The following is a 21,147-nucleotide window of genomic DNA, read 5'->3' as shown; positions in this document are numbered from 1 at the left end:
AGCATTATTACCAAAATGCACTTCATGTGTCCAGCAAAAGAAAGTGAAAGTGCGCACAATGCATAAAATGGCCCCTGTGAGTGTTACTATGCTATTATACTATATTATGTGGATTGTGTAGGCAGCATTTCACTGCGGCTGTAGGTGGTCGAGGGGTGCTAATTTTAACCAGGCTACTTCGTATACTGTTGGGAAGTTTCATGTATAACTGTGCGTCACGGATCGTGTGTGCAAAATGTTCACGAGTAAAATGGCCATAAAGGCTGTCAAACAAATGCAGCCTAGTTAAAAGTAACAGACGTGTAATGAAATGGTAAAGTACACACGAATTTACTGTAGATACATTATAGCATGTACTCCACCGCATGAGAGGAGGTTTTTTTTTTTTTTTTTTTTTTAGCTTTGATAGACCTATAGAATTTCTTGTTACGTCCCCTCAAGCGTTGAAGACCGTTGTTGCGGTAATTACAGCGCTAAAGGACATTTAATTGAGCTGAAATGAAATGGAAGACAGAGAGACAGACAGCGGGGTACTGGAGCGAGAGACAGGTACACGCATAGAGATGAGTGGGCTGCTGGGAAGGCGGCTCTCGTGCATTCCTCGCGTGTGTGTGGGCGCGTGGCTCAGGGTTCAGAACTGTCGGCCCTCCTCCTCCTCCTCCTCCTTCTCCCCCTCCTCCCCCTCCCCACTCCTCCCCTCCCTGCTCCCCCTGCTCCGACGGAGACATGCAAAAGGCGGAGGAGGAGCGACGGACCTCGCAGTCAACAGACACCGGGTGTACAGCAGTCGGTCGGTCGGTAGGCTCCACCGGCAGAAGCCCACAGCGGGAGGAAGCCACCACCTCACGGTAAGATGACGGACGCTCCGCCGGGTGACATCGACGCTCCTTGCTGTCTTTTCAGGGTGTTTTTTCAACGCCGTCCCCTCTCGCTTGTACTTTTGATATTAATGTCACCAGACCACGAGTTGGGCCGATAAAGAACACGATAAGCTGCGCGAATATTTAGAATTTAGCTCCCTGAAACTCTCCCGTGAAAACGGGGAAATCGGGGGACCTGACAAGCTAACTGCGCCTCGGAGCTATCGGTCGCGTTTCCCCCGGTTCTGAAACGTTAGCGACACCGCTGAATGAATGACAATTCAGCAGCCAGTAAATGAAATATGGCTTTATTTTTCTCGCCTGTTCAGCGTTACTCGGGTGGAAGAAGTCATTCAGGATTTTAACAGGTCTTCAGGGCAGCTACTTCTCTCTTTATATTTCTGGGTGCTTGCGTGTATCCGGGTGTAGAGATGTGACTTTTAAGGCGATTTAAGCCTCCCCCTCCCTCCTGTCAGAGAGAAAAGTCTCTTTTTGTTAGTAACTATAATACTGAGTGCATGTCAGCGCCCCTGCTGTGTATCCTTCGCCCGCCGTCCTCCGCTCTCCACATGCAGCTGACAGCACGGTGAAGTCCCGGAGCAGGAGGTTCACTCCCCGCCCGGGTGTAAAAATAGCCCGGTGTGTCAGCTTAGCCCGGGTCACGGTAATGCGACACACACACTCAGACACGGTCTCCCTTCGGTTGTCTGCATTCAGGCATCCAAGGAGGAGAGTCCCATCCCCAAAGTAGATCGCACAAGCCCGATCATGCCCCCGCTGTCCCGGTATATGGGTCAACAGGAAGCCACAAAGTTGTGCATGAAGATGACACCTGTTTGTTTTAGCCCGCATGACGTCTAAACTCGAGATCGTTACGGCACAAGTAAGATGGCATTGGTTTTATGGTGAGTTGCGTGCCTTCATTTTGTGCGAAGTGGCCCTTCAACGCCAGATACTGCGTTGTGTGTGTGCAGGTATTTTCCCCATCGGGTTTGAGCTCAGCTGCAGAGCACCACAGCTGTCGCACCCACAAGTCACTTCGGCAGCGGGGCTTGCTGCTGTGGCTGGCCAGGTGCTGATGACTCAAGGGACGATGCAACCTAAATTTCAAATGTGCAGCCTACTTTCTGCTCTTGTCTCGGTGTGCAGGGTGAAATAATTCATGCCTTGTTTTATTTGACGTGAAACGGAGACAAAAGACAATCTGCACAGGAAGGAGATAATTCGGCTGCAAATGCTCGAGGTGCACGTACACAGGATGCAACAATGTATAGGACCACAAGTGTTGGTGAGTAAAGACTGAAAATACCCTGCCCGGTTGCAGACTCAGGGGCAAAGCGCGTACAGATTATGGGTAAACAAAGTATCGAAGACTCGGAGTTTGCCTCGAAATTCTCAATTATTATTTTAAACCAGAGAGACCTGCTCTCTCTGTTTAAGTCTCCCACTGAATCATTTCCTAATGAGCTCTGAGCTGAGGGACAAAACATGAAATCCCTTTTTAAATTCAGCTGCAGCCGTAGAGACCAAACACAAATAAGCAGGGATGAGTCCTGTTTTTTTTTTTTTTTTTTTTCAAGGGATGGAAGTGTGCAAATAGAAAAGAAAAGCAGAGCAGAGTGTCTTCAGAGGTGGCAAAATGGACAGATAAATGTGTACATGTACAGAGGGCAGGACAATAAACCCAAGCAAATAAGGTTCAGCAGTGAACTTCAGTGTGAAATGAGAGGAAAGGAGCCGCTGATGATTACAGCCCTCGTATTCAAAGATGATGTTTCCATAGTCTTCATTACAAACAGGCTTGCACTGGCTTAAGCACTTTAATATAACTTGGTTTAGCTTACAGCGGCCATCTAAAGCAGCATTTGGATATTTCCCTCTGGCCTGCCTATGTGTCAGTGTGGATGAGCTTTTGGCTGGAGAAGAAAGGTGTCCTGTGAGTAGGTGGCTCTGAGGCTGGAGGCTTCAGTGAGAGCAGCAGATGGATGATGATGTAGCGGGTACTGGCGCTCCCTGCCTCCCGCCGCCATCCGTCACGCGCTAATGATCGTGTCACACCTTCTCCCCGGGCGGCCGGCCGCTTCTGCAGCGCTCAGCTCAAAAACTGGTAGCTCCACTCAAATCCTCTCTTCACGGCCGTCGGCTGAAAAGCCCGGAGACAGACTGTGCTGCAAGCCTCTCCATCACTAATTCTTCACTTCTCTCTTCCTCCACCGCCTTCCTTCACCCCTCTTCACCTTTCAAGTCCCTGCAGACTGCTTCCTCATCTCTCTTCATCCCCTGCTTCCTTTGCCTCCCATTCATCTTGTTCTCAGTGTAGTGCATCTGCTCCACATCGTTCTTATCCCGCTCTGTCCACTTGTGTCATGTTCCCATTCTCTAGCATTGCTATCAATTCACATCTCCAATGCTGCTCAATGCTCTCTCTCACTTCATGGACATTTTTTATTTGATTGTAAAGGAGATTCCTCCCCCCTCCCCTCCGTGAGGTCTGAGATCAGGGTCATTTGCAGCGTAGTACACATGGGAGCTGGTCTACTTGGCTAAAGGACACCTCAGCAAGAACTCACCAACAGCACATTTGTGAATCTCCCAAGTTAGCATGTCCTACAGAGTGTTTAGGGGTCTCCTGACTGTTTTCTCCTCCCTAGGCAGTATGCAGAAGCCCACCACGCTGAGACAGTCCTTCAGATGGACTGCAGCATCCAGCAAACTGCAGCACTTCAGCGCAAAAAAAAAAAAAATTGCAGATTACTTTCATATGTCAACAAAAACAACCCAATTCTGGTTACGTTATCACACTTAATATATAAAATACAGAATGTTTTAAGTGCATTATAATTGTAATAATTACAAAGGATCACGCAATTTCCACAATGCTATTGTACATATTGTATAAATAATATGACATGAGTCCAACACAATCAGAGATTTCAGATGCCTTTCTGCTATACTGAGCATATTTATTCAGGGTGGAATCACTGCTGTCATGTATTGTGTTTCATTGAGGCGGCATGGGAAGTAAACACCTCTTTGGTTGCACATGGACTGACAGAGGCCTTTTTTTGTTGTTGAAAAACTGCTGTTATCTCCAGTCGAGTGTTAAATAACCACGCTATGGGACTCTGCATCCTCTGAGCTCGTTATTCTGTCCCAGGTGTTACAGGGATAAGTGTCCCCTTAAGCTCTGTGTTACAGCAGAATATGTCCCCGCTGAATGCAGTTGGCCCTTTGGAAAAGATGGTGGAATGCCACTTCCTCCTGTGTGTGTGTGTGTGTCTCTTTGGTCTCAGCAATATTCTCACCACTGGGATCAGAGACTGATCTTGGCATTCTGGGAATATCAGTGCTGGCGGATCGGATGATACCCTCCACAGCTGCTGTTTCTAAGAAAAGCTTGAGGACACACTCACGCGCGCACGCACGCACACACACACACACGCCAGACGTGTTCACATGAGCCACTCATATGTAAATAGGAAATACCACATCCAAGCACAGGCCTGTATGTTAGCGTCACACATGCGCAGCCACACTTACAGTAATACACTTCAAACAGCAATTAACTGTCAAGCCAGGAGAGCCTTCTGGAAGCCGAGACAGAGGTCAACACACAGACACACCGGCTCAGCTACTTGATGTCAGTTCCAGCAGCTATGCTTTTATGCTCTGGCAACTGTTTGATATGAGTGTGTGTGTGTGTGTGTGTGTGTGTGTGTGTGTGTGTGTGTTTGTGTGAAACAGTAGCGGCAGTGTTTCTGTTGTACAATGACCACTAACACATTTTTTCTCCTGTGTTTTTCGATCTCTTCAGGCTTTTTTCCTCTGACCAGTAAACAGCCGGCAGAGAGACGAACAGCGTAGAAAGCGAGCACGGGCGGAGAGGATAATTGCGTTTCTGGCTGCCCTGTGGGAACATGGGATATATGACCTCATCATTCACCTGTGAGGCTCTCCAGTAAACAACTCAGATAGGTAGGAACGGCGCACACATATACACACGCACTCATGCAAATGCAGGCAAAGATATCTTGAAACAGCATTACAGTACGCATACATTATCTGGGTAAATACACAGCATCAGTGTCCGTGTTATGTGTTGTACAGAAGGATGACCGAAGCAGCTGTAGAGAGTACAGATGTCCTCCTAAAGCCCTGTGATGTGACATCATGTGATGTCATCACCTGCCCCTCCCCTTCGCCATGTCTGTCCCTGTGCAATCGGAAGGAGGGCAAGGAATGTCACAGTGACAGTAAGGGGCTGGACCAGCAGGTGAGCGACACTAAATACAGCCACTGCTCTGCATCCCATTAAAAATACACTGCTTTTAAAATTATGCGCACGCCCGCACCGCCACCCCTCACCTGCTCAGTTTATGACAAATTGTGTCCTCACTTGCAGAAACACTGTAACCAGGTGCAACCAAAGAAAAAAGTTAAGGTAAGCTAAAATAATTCTGCCTCTCATTATTCTTTCTTACTGAAGTATCGATCGTATTACACTCTATGAATTTGTAATATTGCTTGCTCGTGTGTGTATTTCAGGCCAAAGGAAAGTTAGTGCGGAGTATGGCTGTCTGCGAGGAGTCCTCACCATTTGAAGAACCCCAGGTAACACACGCACACACACACACACACACCAATCCGCCTCCTCCTCCTCCTCCTCATCATCATCATCATCATCACCGCTCTTAAATTACTCTTTATTTTCTTCCCTCTCAGGCATCCCCAGATGCAAACATCTCATCTAGCTGCCATGACAACAAGATAACTTCCTGTAAGGAGGACGAACAGGAGAAGAGCACAGATCCAAAGAAACACTCACTGTCCAAAGGTGTGTGTGTGTGTGTGTGTGTGTGTGTATATGTATGATTGATATCTCATAAAAGAGAGACAAGAGAAAACAAATAAAATGTAATAAAATGGGATTCAGCGCCACTATTTAGATGTAGTTCTCCTGGGGTGTTAAATATTGCAGCGTGCTGCTTGTCTTTTTATTTTATTGTCTTGTAATACGTCCTGCCCGCCTGTGTCGCTCTCAGAGTCCAGCGTGGAGTACACTGACTCCACCGGCATAGACCTGCACCAGTTCATCATTGACACCCTCAACAGCAACCCCAGAGACCGCATGATGCTGCTTAAACTGGAGCAGGACATGATCGACTTCATCACCAGCAATAGGTGTGTGTGTGTGTGTGTGTGTGTGTGTGTGTGTGTGTGTGTGTGTGTGTGTGTGTGTGTGTGTGTGAAGGAGAGTACATAACCTTGGGTCCTCATTGAGCCATCTACCTGTGCTGAAACGTGCTGAAATGGAACTCGTGTTCAAGCTAAGTCCTGTTAAAGACTGAAATTATGCTAATTTAAGGCAGGCTTTCAGCTCATTTATTATAATTCTGTCCAAACAGCTTATTTAGTGTACTGATCAATACATTGAGCAGTTATGTTACTGTGGGTGTGTTTGAGCCACCGGGGATGAAACTGGACTTAGGCCAAAAATACCACCAGTCTCAGTCCACCTCCTTCTATATCCTTGTGTCTCATCTCCACCTTCCTTCCTCCCACTTTCCTTTGTCCCCTCCTCGTTCGATACTTATTTTCTCTGCCTCTCTCCTCCCATGTCTTTCCCTGGTTCTGTCCCTTTTAGCCCCTTTAAGAAGTTCCCTCATATGTCGCCCTACCACCGTATGCTGGTCCATCGGGTGGCGGCCTACTTTGGCATGGAGCACAATGTAGACCAGACAGGAAAGTCTGTCATCATCAACAGGACCAGCAGCACACGCATGTAAGCATGTATACCGCATCTGTTAGCATGCACATGTAAATCTTGTTCAGCGTTAACGGTGAAATAACAGCAGCTGTTACTTGTTTGCCTTTAAGACCAGAGCAGCGTTTCCTGGACGAGGTGCATCAAGATAAGACAGAAGAGATCCACCAGTGGAAGATTATTTTGAAGAGAGACAACAGCTCAGATGACCAGGTCTTGTCCGTCCTCTTTCTGTAGCTGCCTGTCTCTGTGGAATTTCCTGTATAATTGACATTGATCTTGTCCTATCAGCGTTTTGACCTGTTCTCGTTTCTCCCCCTGCAGACCCGACATCACCCTTTACGGGAGAAGCAAAGCAAGTCAGTGGAGGAGAGAGAGGAGGAGTACCAACGAGCACGAGACCGAATCTTCAACCAAGAGGTGAGACGGAGAGAAAGAGAGAGAGAGAGGGGGGGACAGACAGGCAGGTATGACTTAGAGACAGACAGGAGACTCACTAATTTCTCTGCTGTACTTTCGCAGCCACTCTGCACCCAGGAGAGCGCCCATGCAGAAACCAGGTAACCTTGCCTGCAGGATATTCTCTCCATGTGCCTTTTCAGCTTATTATATTTAGATGAGAGCATTAATATATGTCTGTGTGTGTGTGTGTGTGTGTGTGCGCACGCAGGGCTGTGGAGGAGTACAATCCATATGCTGAGACCCAGAGGAGAAGGCAGCTCTTCAGGTAGAGCTTTGTCTGCACGGATGCGTAGTCATTTATCATCTTAATCTGGTCAGCCTGGCTGAAACAGAGCTTCTCAGAGTCTGCAGCGGAAACAGAAAGAGGACAGAGATGTCTTTTGTTTTGTATCACTGTTTAGGATTCTCAGAAATCTCGTGCATTCTGAATGAAAACAATTGAAGGACAGTTTTCATAGATTTTAGATATAGATTTATGTTAGTGAACGTAGCATAAACCCTTTATCATGTGTGGCGTATTGGCAGGTGTGGAAGCCACGTTTGTCCCCATTCACATGAACGACATGCCTTTCATGCAGTAATAAGGTTGTAGGATAATTGTGGATGTGCCTCACAGGGGGAGCCGTGACAGCTCAGGCTCCAGCTGGACCGGCAGCAGCAGGCAGAGTAGCACCGAGACCGACTGTCGCTATAGCAGCGAGCCCCAGCCCTGGAGCAGCACAGACTCTGATTCTTCGTACCTCTGGACGAGTCCCGCTCCGAAACCCCGCCAACCGGCCAACCACAGCTGGGACGCGCATGGTTTAGGTGTGTCTTTTTAAACCTCACGTCAGAATAACATTTCGTGACTTTTGCGCACTTCACTGTCACACCTTATAGGTGTAGATCCAGGCACTGTAGGCTGAGACACTTCGCTCTTCTCTACCTGTGTGCAAGGAAACCTATCTGCAGATCTCAACACCACGCCACACTTGGGAAAATCGCTGTTTATAAATTATGTAGCATCTAATTAACAAAAAGCAGTGGAAGTTCGTCTGGTGTGAAAATGTAACTCACTGCACGAAATCTTCACACCATAGCTGTAAATTTTCACACAACACCTCCAGTCGTCTTCACATATTCAGGAAGAAAAATACGTCAATGCACAGATTGCGCCGAGGGGCTGCACATGGTATGTTTATAGACAGGGGTGCAGGGCGTAGTTCAGTCAGATGTAGATGTTGAAATGTGAATTTGCTATGTGCCGTGATGATAAAGCTCTGTCCTCTCCATCTCTGCTCCCTCTTCCACTTGTCATTCTCTCTCTCTCTCAGGCTCCATCTCTCTCTACAGACTGCCATCCACCTGTCCCCACCCCTCCTCTCCTCCCACCATAGATGAGCCGGCTCCTAACTCTGCCTATGTCATGGAGAACGGGATCCCACCAGGAAGCATATTGGTGAACCCACAGACTGGTACATATCTCACACACACACACACACACACACACACACACACACACACACACAGAGCAATAAGATTGCATACACAGTGCATACACACATCTGTCATACTCAACCCTTTGACCTCTTAGGGCAGCCTTTCCTGAACCCTGACGGAACCCCTGCTGTGTACAACCCTCCTGACTCTCAGCAGCCAATCAGGAGCCAGACTCAGCTGCAAGGCTCTGCCCCTCAGCACCAACAGCAGCAGGTAGCACACATGCAGCAGGAAGCGTTCACCACGCAGGACTTGCTCAGCCTCACATACAGGACATGTCTCTGTTTGTGTCTTTATCTCCGTCTCCATATGTGTGTCTCTCTCAGGTGGTTCAGTACTCATCTGTCTCTTACTCAGCTCCACAGATGTTGCCTGTCACTCCCTCACAGCCATACCCCACAGTATGTATCACTGTACAGTGTGACAACTGCTGCACACACACGTGTGTTTACAGAGTGTGTGTTTATGAGCGTCCATGTGCGTGTTGACCTCCTTTCTCTGGACCGGCAGATTGAAGAGCTCTCCTCGCAGTTCGCTCATGTGAGCTGTCAGTCGACGGGAGAAGCCCCGCCCCTCTACCCTCCCGGTCAGGGTTACATCTATGCAGCTCCTCCCCCTCCCAACCCCCACAGCTACTGCCAGCCCTCACCTCAGGTACAGCCGCACACTTTATTCAGATATTTCATTTGTAATTATTTATACTTTAACATTACTTTTTGAAGAAAACTTCTGCATTGATTAGCTTAAATTGTAATTATATGGTCAACATCGATTTTTCCATTAAAAGGACAAGTTTAAGGTGAATAACAGTAAGAATAAAGCCAGTATTTTCACATTATGTTCCTATAGGTGCCTATGTATTACTACGGCCAGTACCCTACCTCAGCTCAGCACATCCACAGCCAAACAGCACAACCAGCAGGTACTTCTCACCTGTGTGTGTGTGTGTGTGTGTGTGTGTGTGTGTGTGCGTGCGTGCGTGCGTGCGTGTGGGAGACAGGCACAGACTGTGGCAGTAGAGGAGGGGGCCGTTACACTGTCAGAGATGTAGTCTGAGGGTCTCACAGTGAACCGGTCTCTTTTCCTGCTGCTTCTGTTCAACACGATGACAAAGACCAACGAGATGCACGTTTCAGCGCTGCCGTGTGTTAGAATTTAGTTTCCTATCGAGCAGCTGCGAACAGCGAGTCAACACCTTCTAGGCATCCGTTAACAAAATAAACTATAATCAATGTATATAATTACACAAGATTCAAAATGGCAACGTCGGAACAGAAATACAAATGACTCCATCAACAGGAGGGCATGAATGATGGAAAGAATGGAAATGTATTTCCCAAGCAGCGTTTTGTTGCTGTTGTTATTTAATGTTGGCACTGAAGATTTCAGTGTAAATGCTGAATTGTTAAATTAAGATGCATCCAGCCAAATCCACCACTGGCACAACTATTGTATAAATTAGACAGTATATAATTTTTATGTTTGTCTTTAAGTTAAAATAAATAATAGTAAAACAGAACATTAGCAAAATTTAACAACAGGCTGCACAGTCAGGACAGTATATGTGTGTAAATATGTTGTTTGTTGGACACATTTTTGGTTTCATTCATCAACAAATAAACGATTTGTAGACCACTGGCCCTCTCTTTTCTCAGAATGGTTTGTTAATGCTGTATGTAAGCTTCACTTTGCTCCTCACAACTCCTCTTATTTGAAACTGTAAAACTCCCTTGTGGCTTATTTCCTGTTCTAACCTCTTGCTAAACAAATTGCAGTGATGAAATATATTGTTAATAATCTCGCATATGCGTGTGTGTGTTTGCAGCCGGCTACGCCCCTGCTGTGGGGGTGCAGCAGCAGTCTTCACACACCCAGGCCCAGGCTGTGCTGGGGACCTACTCACCAATGGCCTCTCATCAGTGTAGCATGGTTCAGGTAAACACAGAGCACCCAGAGGTCTCGTTCTGCGACAGCTTCCAGCAGCTCAGCCCACAAAAGAAGCGTTTAGCAGTTCAGAAAGTGCTTGTGGTGGCAAATTCTTCTCTCACCAACTTTACTTCCCCTTTCCTCTCTGCAGGGAGGTGTCTCAGTGTCCTATCCCCAAAGTAAAGTTGTGGCCGGGGTTGGTGGAGAGGCGGGTTACTGCTGCATGGTGCCCCCGCCCTCCCACCACAGCAGCTACCATCCTCCCAGCTGCACCAACCTCAGCGCCCCGGCCTGGAGCGCACAGTACTGATGATGCCTCGACGGATGGAGTGATGATACTTCAGTTTCTGCGTGAACTCACATACACACACATATACTTAACACGAACACCTTTTTTTCCGCACTCCCTCACCCACACCCGCCTTCTTCCTGATGATGCCTTCAGGGTACGTCGTTCACACTCATAACAAGCATGTGCACACACCCACACACAGCATACACCCACTGACATACATAAATGTATCACTGTACCAAAGCTTAATAGTATATATCAGAGCTGCTGTATTGAATGCATAATTTATATACACAAATGGAGTTTTATATTGATATTAAATTATATATTGTGTTTTAAGGAAATGCACTGTGTGAATAGAATAAAGTGCTGTGGCTGGATTGACGATGTCACATTTCTATATCAAGCTGGCTCTTTGCTTCCTCTGATGTGGATGATGCTAATGCGAGTGGATGCAGGCGTGAGATACGTACACGGGGAAATAAAGGACATTATGAGGGTAAACATTGTGTTCACAACAGTGAAACACTCGTGATGTGTGTGCTATGGAAGAGAAGAGACATGGACCATTAACCTACCACTGAGTTCATAAATCGGAGCTGAAGGTCATCGCCTTAATATCTGAATAACAAGCAAGTGAAAGATTTATTTGTGTTAAAAAAAGGTCAATCTTTAAGAGCATTTTGGTATTATTAGGAGACTAAGATGCTCACACACTGGGAGTTTTCATACACTCGTCCTACGAGACGAGAATTCATGTTCAGATTTTCACACTTTTGAAAAACAAGTCAATGTGGGAAATAGTTGCAAGCTATATAAATAGCAGGGACCATTGTCAGATATCATATCCCCTCAAACCACTGAGGGATTCTCTCTGAGGCTTTAGCTCCCCCTGCTGCTCAAACACTCTCAGTGCACTGTCCTCACCTCAGCATGTGCTGCACAGCTGCAGTGTTCTTTCTAGACAGGCCTGGAACTAACAATTGTTTCCATCACTGATTAATCTGCAGAGTATTTTCACAGTCAAATGACTAACAATTAAGTCTGCAAAATGTTGACCACATTTGCTCTGATGGCTATGTCCAAAAAACTTCCCAGAACGCCCACGTTTGGTTTAGTATCACTTTCAATTCATGGGAAAATGACGCAGAGCCAATAGACCTTTCTCACAGCAGACATTTTGACTTGTCAGAGGAGGAACAGCACAGGTGTTACTGATGACATTAACAATGGCTCTGTTCCACTCAGGTGTCACACTAAGCAGTGACAGTGAGCCCACATGCAGGAGACTGGGGCGCTGAAGCTGGAGCAGCTAAGTGGAATTCAGCCATCACTGTTCTGATTATTTACACCTGTGTTTCCTGCTGTGACATGTCGGAACGTCTGCTCAGATATGCAATTCAATATGCAACTAAACACAGCTCAACTGCATTGATCTTTAGAGGTGTAGAGAACCATTACAAGACTTAAAATGCTCTCCCTCTCAAGTCTTCAGCACCCGACATTTTACACCACTGCAATATACCTACTTCCACTTTCCCTGCAAGCAATAACCAGTAAGTCATTGTGTGTTATTGTTCAGATGCTGGATAATTCATTTTGTACTGAAAATGATTCATATTCTCTGCATCAAATTCAATGAAACATATCCATCATCCACACTGGGCTTTGAAATTAAATTTAGATTTCATAACTGCGGCACTGAAAGTAAAATTTATACAGACCAACGGTTTGACGAAGCCAGCTGTTTGCCTCCTTTTTACTCTCTCTCTCACGCACACACACTCACACACACTCAGAGCAGTGTAGGTTCCATGATCTTTAATAAAAGGCACATGTACAGCCATAGTGAGATGAGTGAGTCCACTGGCATAGAGACGAAGCATTAAAACACAGAAATACAGGAAGTAGAGGTCAGGAGGAGAGAGATCTATCTGCTTTACAGTAGAATCTACTTAAGTAACATCTTCTCGTTCAAGTAAGTCTAACACTAATATGTCACCGTGGTAAGGTAAACCCCCCGTCCCCGCCCCTGCCACACACACACAGACACACACTCCGTCCATCACCACACAAAGTCTGATCTTCTGGGAAAGTCTTCTCCAGAGGGCCGTTGATGAAGTCCACATCGCCCTCAGACTCTGTGCTCACAGTTTGGGTTGCGTCCCCCTTCCTGGTGTTGACTTGTCCTTGCGGGCCCCAGCTGCTGGGCCCCTGTTGCCTCCAAGTTCATTCATCAGGTACAGTGTACACAGCTCACACTACACTGTGGGTGGCAGCTTCGTAATATTTTGCACAGAGACCCAAAATCCAACCAGTACTCTTACTGGAACACTAGCTGGCCCAGGTTTTCTGTATGTCATTCAGGTTGTGCTAATTTGATGAAATAAAACTACCAAAAAATGACTTCATTCATAACATTGGATCAAAGCTGGTGATTTTTTTCTGATATATTCACAAAAAAAGGGGAAAAACAGTCCGTTTGGGCATGATATAAATAAAATAATAAAGGTGTTGGACCTAGATTGTGTAGTTATGCAGGATCAGGTGTTAATTTACTTAATGGGTGCAAATTCCAAAGTAAATCTCCAAATATTCAAATTAGCAAAAAGCGAGCGACACACAGTGAAGCTGGGGCTTTTGGGGTCCCTGAAGGTCTGTTGGTAATCCAGCCTTGCTAGTCATGCCCTCGAGGATTGTAGCATTCTTCACACAGGGGCATGTTCACAAGAATCTCACAGTTATGATTTGCTAACACACACACATTCACACACATACAGCCAGTCACACGTTAAAACCCAACTAAAAGGATAAAAGTTCACAGGTACTTAAATATTTAGGGTTAGGAGAAATAAAAATGGTATTAGTGTCGAAGGTTAAATATAACCACAGCAGGAGGAATAAGTCAAAGAACTAAAATATGCATGCAGCCAGGCCATCTCTCCTCTTGTTGAAAGGTAAAAGGGGGGTCACTGGGAGGGGAAGGATGCCATCTTTCATCTGTTCAGGCAAAGTCTGAGACGCAAAATGTCCACTTTAGCCGAAACAGAAAGAAATCATTATCTAGACTCAGGCATAAAGTGTGTGGAGGAAAAAGACAAACACACACACACACACACACACACACACACGTCCATTCACATGTCCAAAGATCAGCTCAGTAGAGTCAGTCACTCTGTTTTCACATTATCACGTCTTTGGGACATTTCGACATAAAAGCAGAGTTTGGGCCACACTCCAGGGTCCGTCGCTTAACTCTCTGTCTCGCTCACACACACGCACACACACATATACACACACACACACACACACACATGCAATCACAAATGCACCCAGCAAATCCTACTTTGGTTGGTGTGTATGTGCTACCTTTGGCTGTCAGGGGTGAAAGGTCAGACCGACCTCAGAGAGCCTCCACAGGTACACACCAACCATCCCATAGGCCCCTACCCTCCCTCACCCCTTACCCCCGACACCCCCACCTGTGCCTTCGCAGGTTTTTCACCCCACCCCTCCATCCCATAACAATGCCCACCCATCTCCATAGCAAACTCACAGCTCCCCGAGCAAGGGGTCTCACTATCTTGTAAAAGGAGGTAAGTGTAATTAGTGGTGTGTGCGTGTGTGTGTGTGTGTGTGTATACTGTATATATATATATATATATGTGTGTGTGTGGGTGTGAATACCCTGTGTGAATATGTGAATATATGTGTTGGTGTGTGTGTCGGTGTTCAGAGGTATCAGTGGTTCAGTGGTGTCTCTCTTTAATCTTCATCGCTACTCTCTCCCTGCCCCTCGCCCTCCATCACCCCTCTTCTTCTTCCTCGTCCTTTCCATCCTCCTCCTTCTCCTCCTCCTCCTCCTCCTCTTCCCTCACTCTTTATTTTTGGACTTGGAAGATGAACAGGCGTAGGTTGATGTTTTTGGCGGCCAGCAGTTTGTTGCACTCCACCGAATCGGAGATGGGCAGAGGGACGTAGTCGGTCTCGTTGGCGTCGTTGCTGAAGGAGTGGTGGTGGATGACGGGCTTGATCCGCACGTCGTCGTACGGCCCCTTCAGCAGCAGGAAGGAGCACTCGAGGGCAGAGTTCACCTGCACACACACAAAGACAGTGTTCAGAGCGGAAAGAGTGAATTTTAAAATGACATTGATGGAGAAGCTGCATTTAATATGGATGTAGATGGACTCGCTCAGTAAGGTCAGTGTCTGTGCTGATAAAGATTCAGTGGATCAGATCCCCACAGAGGGTGTTTTATCCTGTACAATTAACACCTTATAGATTACTGATTCAGTTCTGTTAGCTAAGCATCAGTGCTCACATTTTAACTATCGGGTTGGTTTCCTAACATTTAGCCGTCCCTAACTTCTCTGTTAAAACCAGACCTGGTGAAGAGCGAGGCATCATCAGCCCTCTGATCAAGCACACGCTAAAACCTTTTAAAAATAAATACGAGCAGACCGAGCAGTGCGTGCACCTTGCTTTTGAGGATGAGCTGGAAGGAGAGGGTGCGCTTGCAGGACAGGTTGGGGTTGCGCTCAGAGTCGTTAACACGGGCCTTCAGCACCCACGTCTGGTTGAGAACAGTGAAGCGCGGTGTTTCATAGTACAGGCGAGTGATGAAGTCATCAGTGCGGTACGGCCTGAACTGCACCTCTGGATGGACACATAAGCAGAAGACAAGATTTGAAACAGGGAAGGAACGAGTGGTAACAGGTAAAGAAGCAAAGGCAATATATATATCACACCTGATGTTAAGTAACCAGTTTTTCTCGTATGAGGAGGGGACATATACGTACCTGTAAAGCCGATCTTTTCGTAGCAGAGCAGGCTGAAGATGCTGTTATAGAGCTGCATGTCTCTGCGGTGGTTCTGGTCCATCTCTCCCAGTATTCCCATCAGCTCTGTGCCAGTCTTAGTGGGATGGGAGCACTCACTCTCATGTGCTGGCAGCTCGTGGAACGGACCCTGCCAAGGGCAGCCAATCCTCTTGTACTTACACTGTGTCACCCTGGCAACAAAATGGTGAGTATGAGTTAAAAGACAAACTCGATGAAAGAACAACATGGTTTTATATAAATTATATCCTTTGCAGAGGTGCTTCATGATGAATACATGCTGCAGTGAGTGGAAGGTACTAATAATATCAAAAGGTACTAATTAACTGAGGATGTGAGCTAATTAACACTGTACTAATGATAGGTGTGCTGAGAGCCAACCTCAAAGAAAGAAAGACATGGATTTATATCAACTCCATCCTGGACTGATGTGCTTTTCAATGAATACCTGCAACTTTCTGACAGCAAAAGTGAGGCATAAACGTGAAAGGTACTAGTTAGCATCTGTAGTGAACCAAGGATAATTAAATCCACGCTGACGTAACTCATCTTAAATTAACTGCAAAGTTTTGTCTTGTATTACCAAGTAACTGGTAGGGATTCAGTATTTTGCTGAACGGCAGTTCAACAGGATTCACTACTTTAAAGACTCTTTCCAATGAAAATGGTGGTGCTTTCAATAGCATAGCATGTTGTCATGTTGTCTATTAGTGTTCGGTTTCTAACATTGAAGAGAGGATTCGTTACAACTTCCTCTTCTTCAGAATCAGTTTCTGGTTTGTACGTGTGTGGCCGAATTACTCAAATGTTACCACATGCCGTTGTGTAGTGTACAGCAGCAAAACAAGAAAACCAGCAGAGGTTTTTGTGTTGAATGTGAGCAGGTATGCTCGAGCTGCAGGCGAGCGGCAACGGGGTGGGTGGAGACAGAGGCGGGGACTATTTGCATATTCATAGATCTGCACATGCTAAGTGAAGGTCACATGAGTCACATCTAAAGCATTTTAAAGCATGGTAAAAACATCTACATGTGTAATTTTTGTGCTGTAAAGTGCCTGTAATCACGGATTCTAAGTGGTGCACATTAAACACCTGAGGATAGCATCATCTTCATATGCGACGCACTCACATCCTCACAGGAGACCGGCCCAGTTTTCTGCCTGACCTGACCAAAAACACCTGGTGACTGCCATGGCTGTTGTCATGGTAACACCTGCACGGGCACCTCTGTCCTAAGCAGGGTCACTTGTTGCTATAGCAACAACCCCATAGGATTTCATGCATGCAAATTCAATCAGCCTGAGTGTCACACAGACACACACACACAACAAACACACAGTCTGTAATCAAATCAGCTGGTTTTCTCCTCAGGAGCAGCAGGTCACATGCTCCTCTATCTTCCCCAAATGAACCCCGTGTGATGCTGTGCCGCGTTACCACACACACATGCACACACCCATGGATATAATCATAGTGGAGACACAACGTATGTGTGTGTGTGTGTGTGTGTGTGTGTGTGTGTGTGTGTGTTAGGTGCTGTACATGCACTGCTTCCATTGTCATGTTTCTGTTTCACTTCTTTTCAAACTGAAAAAGCCTGAACGCCTCGTTTGAAGTGTTTAATTTGATGGTTTTGGAGAATTTGTAGGGAAACTGATTGGAACTCATTTTGAACCGTTTGTCACACTTTCGGTTGTGTTGACTACAAGTGTGGTAGATTTCTTAGCTAGGAAACGAAAGTGTTCTTGTGTTTGTGTGTGTGGTGCATACCTGTCTTGACACTCCTCTTTCTGGTGTCTCTCTAGGCTGGAACGAGGGAACTGTTTTAGGCAGAAGGTACATTCTGTCGGCAGCTCACTGACAGCCTTCTCCACAGCGAGGTTCCTGCAGCACAGGTTCTTGCTGATCTCACACCTACACAAACACGAAGCGTATCTCAGTGCACTCGTATACATATCGTTTGCAGTATGTATAGAAATTGTCCATGCAAGGTTGTGAACAATGGACAACCACAAATAGCTGTCTGGGTAATAGAGGGCTTAGGTTATACTTTTGTAAATGTTGGTGGTAATTTCAATACAGAATGTAGGACTACACATCCTGTGCCAGTGCACCAGTGATCAATGCAAAACTTTAAGGACCAGAGTGGCTTTTGGGTCATCACTGCATTCATGTTTGCACACTTGTGTTTTTTATGTTCTAATCTCCGCTATTTAGCATTCACACATTCCCTGACACAGATTTTCAGAAAAACATCATTAAGAGGGCAAAATATTGTGGATCAGTTATTTGACAAAACATATATCATCTCAATTATTTGGCTGCAAGTTAATAATTTGTAGTTAATTGTCTGAGGACAGTAGACCTGTTCTCACAGTCTGGGAACATTAGAAATGCCAAAATCTCACACTGAGACATAAACATCAACATCCATACACAATGTTCAGATCCCCTGTGAATACAATCCTTAAAGGTCCAGTGTGTTAGATTCAACTTAAAAATATGAAAGATGCCCTCTGGAGTCAGTGTTTGGTTTGTCTGCTCTGGGCTACCATAGAAACATGGCAGTGCAACATGGTGGCCTCTGTGGAAGATGACCCACTCCCTCTGGATCTAAAGAGCTCATTCTAAGCTAATGACAACACAGCCATTCTTATTTTTAGGTGATTAGACACAACTTTAAGACTATTTAAAGTTAATGAATATTTGACATTTCTGCCAATAGATCCCACTAGTTCCAACACACTGGACCTTTAACTTAAGGAACTCGGCTCTTCTGATTTGGACTGTTTGTTTTTCTATGTGCTCCGTGCTACAGGGAGCTCAGTGTACCTGCAGTTGGGACACGTGGCCTGCTCCTCCTTGAGACGAGAATCAGCCAGGAGGTGGATAAAACAGCCTGCACACATCAGGTGTCCATTGGTGCACTATGGTGGAAAAAAAAGTTGAGGTGACTGTCAAACAAAGTGAATGAGAAAAGTGGAAAAAATGATTATTGTGGAAGAGGCGCAAGGAAAATAGAAAAAACATATTTGAATTAGAGCAAGAAGGACAGGAGGAAAGGACAAAGTTGGAAAACTGGAATTAGACACTTTAACTTTTTCTGGTCAAATCTTTTGATGAAAATGCGGTTGTGGTTGAGTAAAAGACGATTAATTAGGGCTGCTTATATTTTGGGGAGATGTTTGGAAGAAACAGGGACTATTTTAGGACTGTATATTACACTCACATCAAAACACATAATTTTAGTGGATGTGTCATTTGACATGTTCGGGCAGGTGTATAGCTTTAATTTCAGTTAAGTTATGACAATGGATTGGCTAAAACTGCCCAACAACAACGGAGCAGCAGAAAATATTACAGCAATATTACAACTTACAAAGTGCTTTTGCAGAGGAGAGAAATCTGGAAGTTCTTTCAAATATGCAAATCTGGAGGTCTGATGTTATTTACTGGATGTGTTTGTCATAATCAATACAGTTTAATATATGTGTATCTGTAATAAGGGCACAATATTGTGTATGGAAAGAATGACAACTTGTGTTTACACAGTAATGTTAATAAATGTTTAACAGCTGTTTGAAAGATGTGTGCTGCACATTGCAGAAGGGCATGTAAACGTCCAGAGTAACTGAACAATGATTAATTACAAATGTGTTCACTTGACATTGACGAGAGCAGTCTGAGGTCATTAAGGAGACTGTTGGGGTGGGTTGAAGGGAAGGGCAAAAGATGATTCAAATTTAGGTTTAGGATCTGGATGTTTGAGTTCTTGTGTGGGGTTTGTGGATATGGCTTTTGCTGTGGCTTATTTGAGGATAATTCACAGTATAAACTTGAGCAGGCACAGCTGACCACTCGGCCTGGGTGTGTCTGCTCTCTCAGCCTCATGGCTCAGCTTGCAGCACACAGACACTTGGGGCCTGTGTTGGATTTAGTATCACTAAATATAAATGGAGCTGGACAGCATATTCAACAGGTTGACTCTGGGGATCGGCGGCTGGGACACATGGGGAGTTTCTAGGATGAGGTCCAGCTGATTTGCTGTTGTTTGACGGTAGGTTTAGGGTTATGAGGGGAAGGTTTGTGATTGACACCACGTTTACCTGATATACAGACGCCTTGGGCAAGTCTAGGCACACGGTGCAGCACAGCACTGAGTACAGTCTCTCCTCCAGCTTTCCTGACTCTCCTTCGGGAACTTTCACCCTCTTCTTGGGTGGCTCGTCTGGGTCAGGCTCGGGCCCTTCTCGCCGTATGCCGACCTCCTCCTGCATGGCTGCGACCCCGGCGACAGCCTCCACCGCTGCCCCCACGGCCCCGACCCCCAGGCCGGCCGAGGAGGAGCCAGGGGCGGCCGCAACGCCCACGTCTCTCTCTTCCAGTGAAGACATGGCGATGACTGTCTAGAAATTTCTGAGATGTACCTGCCGCGACCAGGCTGAGCCCGAAATATTAGCAGGTTAGCTCAGGGCTAGCTTACAACCTGTCAAGCTAACGGTCAGCTGACAGCTAGCTAACGTTAGCTAGGCTAACGCAACGGCAGCAGGCTGTCAGAAAGGAATGCAGGCTAACTTATTATTAACGCTTCCCTCCACTTACGAACTTGGAATTTAACAAGCCAATGATTGTGTAATAACGAGATCATGTGCAAAATGTAATTATGACTTCATTAAACGTTGACTAGTTTTGTTGACTTACAGTGAGGCTAGCAGACTATGCGGCTAGCTACGTTGACAAAAACACAGCAGTCCTCTCCCTTTGCCCAGGCAGAACAAAAACAACTCAGGCGTCTCTCAGCTGTTGTTGTGCTCTCGACGCCGTTATTCGCAATGACAGCAGATTACAACGATGTACACCAGCGGCCCAGCTCGTCTAACGTCCCTGCTCCGGTACTGGCTGACTGTCCACGGGACCCACGGGACCTGTCGGCGGTTAAAGCCGCGGCTAGAGACAGTTCTGTTCGGACTCGTCTCTCTGGCTACACAGCCATCTTTGTTTTTTTTCCTGTCCGTCTCCCCCGACTTCACCCTGCACAGCCTTTACGACTCCGGGTCAAATTCGTTATTACCGAGGCAGGTTCTCGATCGTGGCTAATAATAGAAGTTGCGTATTTAAAAGTAATTATTTCGCGTGTACCTGAAACGGCCTCGGTGTGCCAGTGACTACTTCAATACAGCCGTGAACTGGCTGACAGCGGAATGTTTATTGTGGCAGATGACTTGGGGTATTTAAAGAGTTTTTAAAGGCGCATGCGTAGTGAGCACCTGCGGGTCAGCGTATGGCAGGACTTGAAAGGTGATCAAAACATGATATGCGACAAATTTAGGACACTCCAGCACAGGACGCATCCTTTTTACATTTGTAATGTTCGTGCACCACAGCTAAATGTTAGAACACCTTGACCATGACACTGGAAAACTTCCAACAAAAGTTTCTACCAAAAAAAACAAAACAAAAAAACACCCTGTTCCTGTTGCCAGAAACGTGGCTGAAGCAGCCATCGAAGTGGTTCAACTGGTTGTG

The 21,147-nt window shown here is 46.0% G+C and overlaps 2 protein-coding genes across 3 annotated transcripts; one reads left to right on the top strand and one right to left on the bottom strand.

The window, feature by feature from the left end:
• The first annotated feature begins 486 nt into the window (after positions 1 to 486).
• Positions 487 to 11,189, top strand: arpp21 (cAMP-regulated phosphoprotein, 21). Of its 2 annotated transcripts, XM_076754001.1 has the most exons (20): positions 487 to 848; positions 4,675 to 4,835; positions 4,968 to 5,133; positions 5,263 to 5,301; positions 5,406 to 5,471; positions 5,583 to 5,694; positions 5,903 to 6,041; positions 6,505 to 6,642; positions 6,738 to 6,837; positions 6,949 to 7,044; positions 7,147 to 7,184; positions 7,295 to 7,351; positions 7,703 to 7,893; positions 8,400 to 8,540; positions 8,660 to 8,778; positions 8,892 to 8,966; positions 9,076 to 9,219; positions 9,415 to 9,487; positions 10,391 to 10,500; positions 10,643 to 11,189. In XM_076754001.1, the coding sequence occupies exons 3-20, from the start codon at positions 4,972 to 4,974 to the stop codon at positions 10,799 to 10,801; spliced, it is 1,959 nt and encodes a 652-aa protein (XP_076610116.1). In that variant the 5' UTR covers positions 487 to 848; positions 4,675 to 4,835; positions 4,968 to 4,971; the 3' UTR covers positions 10,802 to 11,189. The 2 variants fall into 2 exon arrangements, with proteins under 2 accessions (XP_076610116.1, XP_076610117.1); XM_076754002.1 differs by lacking the exon at positions 8,892 to 8,966 and having other exon boundaries at positions 566 to 848.
• Positions 11,190 to 12,589: 1,400 nt separating this feature from the next.
• Positions 12,590 to 20,842, bottom strand: zftraf1 (zinc finger TRAF-type containing 1). The gene is made up of 7 exons (XM_076755225.1): positions 20,323 to 20,842; positions 19,728 to 20,062; positions 18,454 to 18,548; positions 17,392 to 17,535; positions 15,583 to 15,794; positions 15,261 to 15,439; positions 12,590 to 14,877 (listed from the first exon to the last, which is right to left on the bottom strand). The coding sequence occupies exons 2-7, from the start codon at positions 20,013 to 20,015 to the stop codon at positions 14,665 to 14,667; spliced, it is 1,131 nt and encodes a 376-aa protein (XP_076611340.1). The 5' UTR covers positions 20,016 to 20,062; positions 20,323 to 20,842; the 3' UTR covers positions 12,590 to 14,664.
• Positions 20,843 to 21,147: the final 305 nt, after the last annotated feature.

Source organism: Chaetodon auriga, chromosome 17 (assembly GCF_051107435.1).
Source record: "Chaetodon auriga isolate fChaAug3 chromosome 17, fChaAug3.hap1, whole genome shotgun sequence".
Taxonomy (NCBI): Eukaryota; Metazoa; Chordata; class Actinopteri; order Chaetodontiformes; family Chaetodontidae; genus Chaetodon; species Chaetodon auriga.
Note: the sequence above shows the minus strand (reverse complement) of the source record. Positions and strands in the feature narration are given on the sequence as shown.

Coding starts and splice junctions, on each gene's coding strand:
- zftraf1 (XM_076755225.1), bottom strand. CDS start 20,015: ATGTCTTCACTGGAAGAGAGAGACGTGGGCGTTGCGGCCGCCCCTGGC. Junction 18,549..19,727: donor CCAAGGCGTCTGTATATCAG/GTAAACGTGGTG, acceptor TTTCCACCATAG/TGCACCAATGGACACCTGAT. Junction 15,795..17,391: donor AAAGAGGAGTGTCAAGACAG/GTATGCACCACA, acceptor TTTTGTTGCCAG/GGTGACACAGTGTAAGTACA.
- arpp21 (XM_076754001.1), top strand. CDS start 4,972: ATGACCGAAGCAGCTGTAGAGAGTACAGATGTCCTCCTAAAGCCCTGT. Junction 5,472..5,582: donor CACCATTTGAAGAACCCCAG/GTAACACACGCA, acceptor CTTCCCTCTCAG/GCATCCCCAGATGCAAACAT. Junction 8,541..8,659: donor ATTGGTGAACCCACAGACTG/GTACATATCTCA, acceptor TTGACCTCTTAG/GGCAGCCTTTCCTGAACCCT.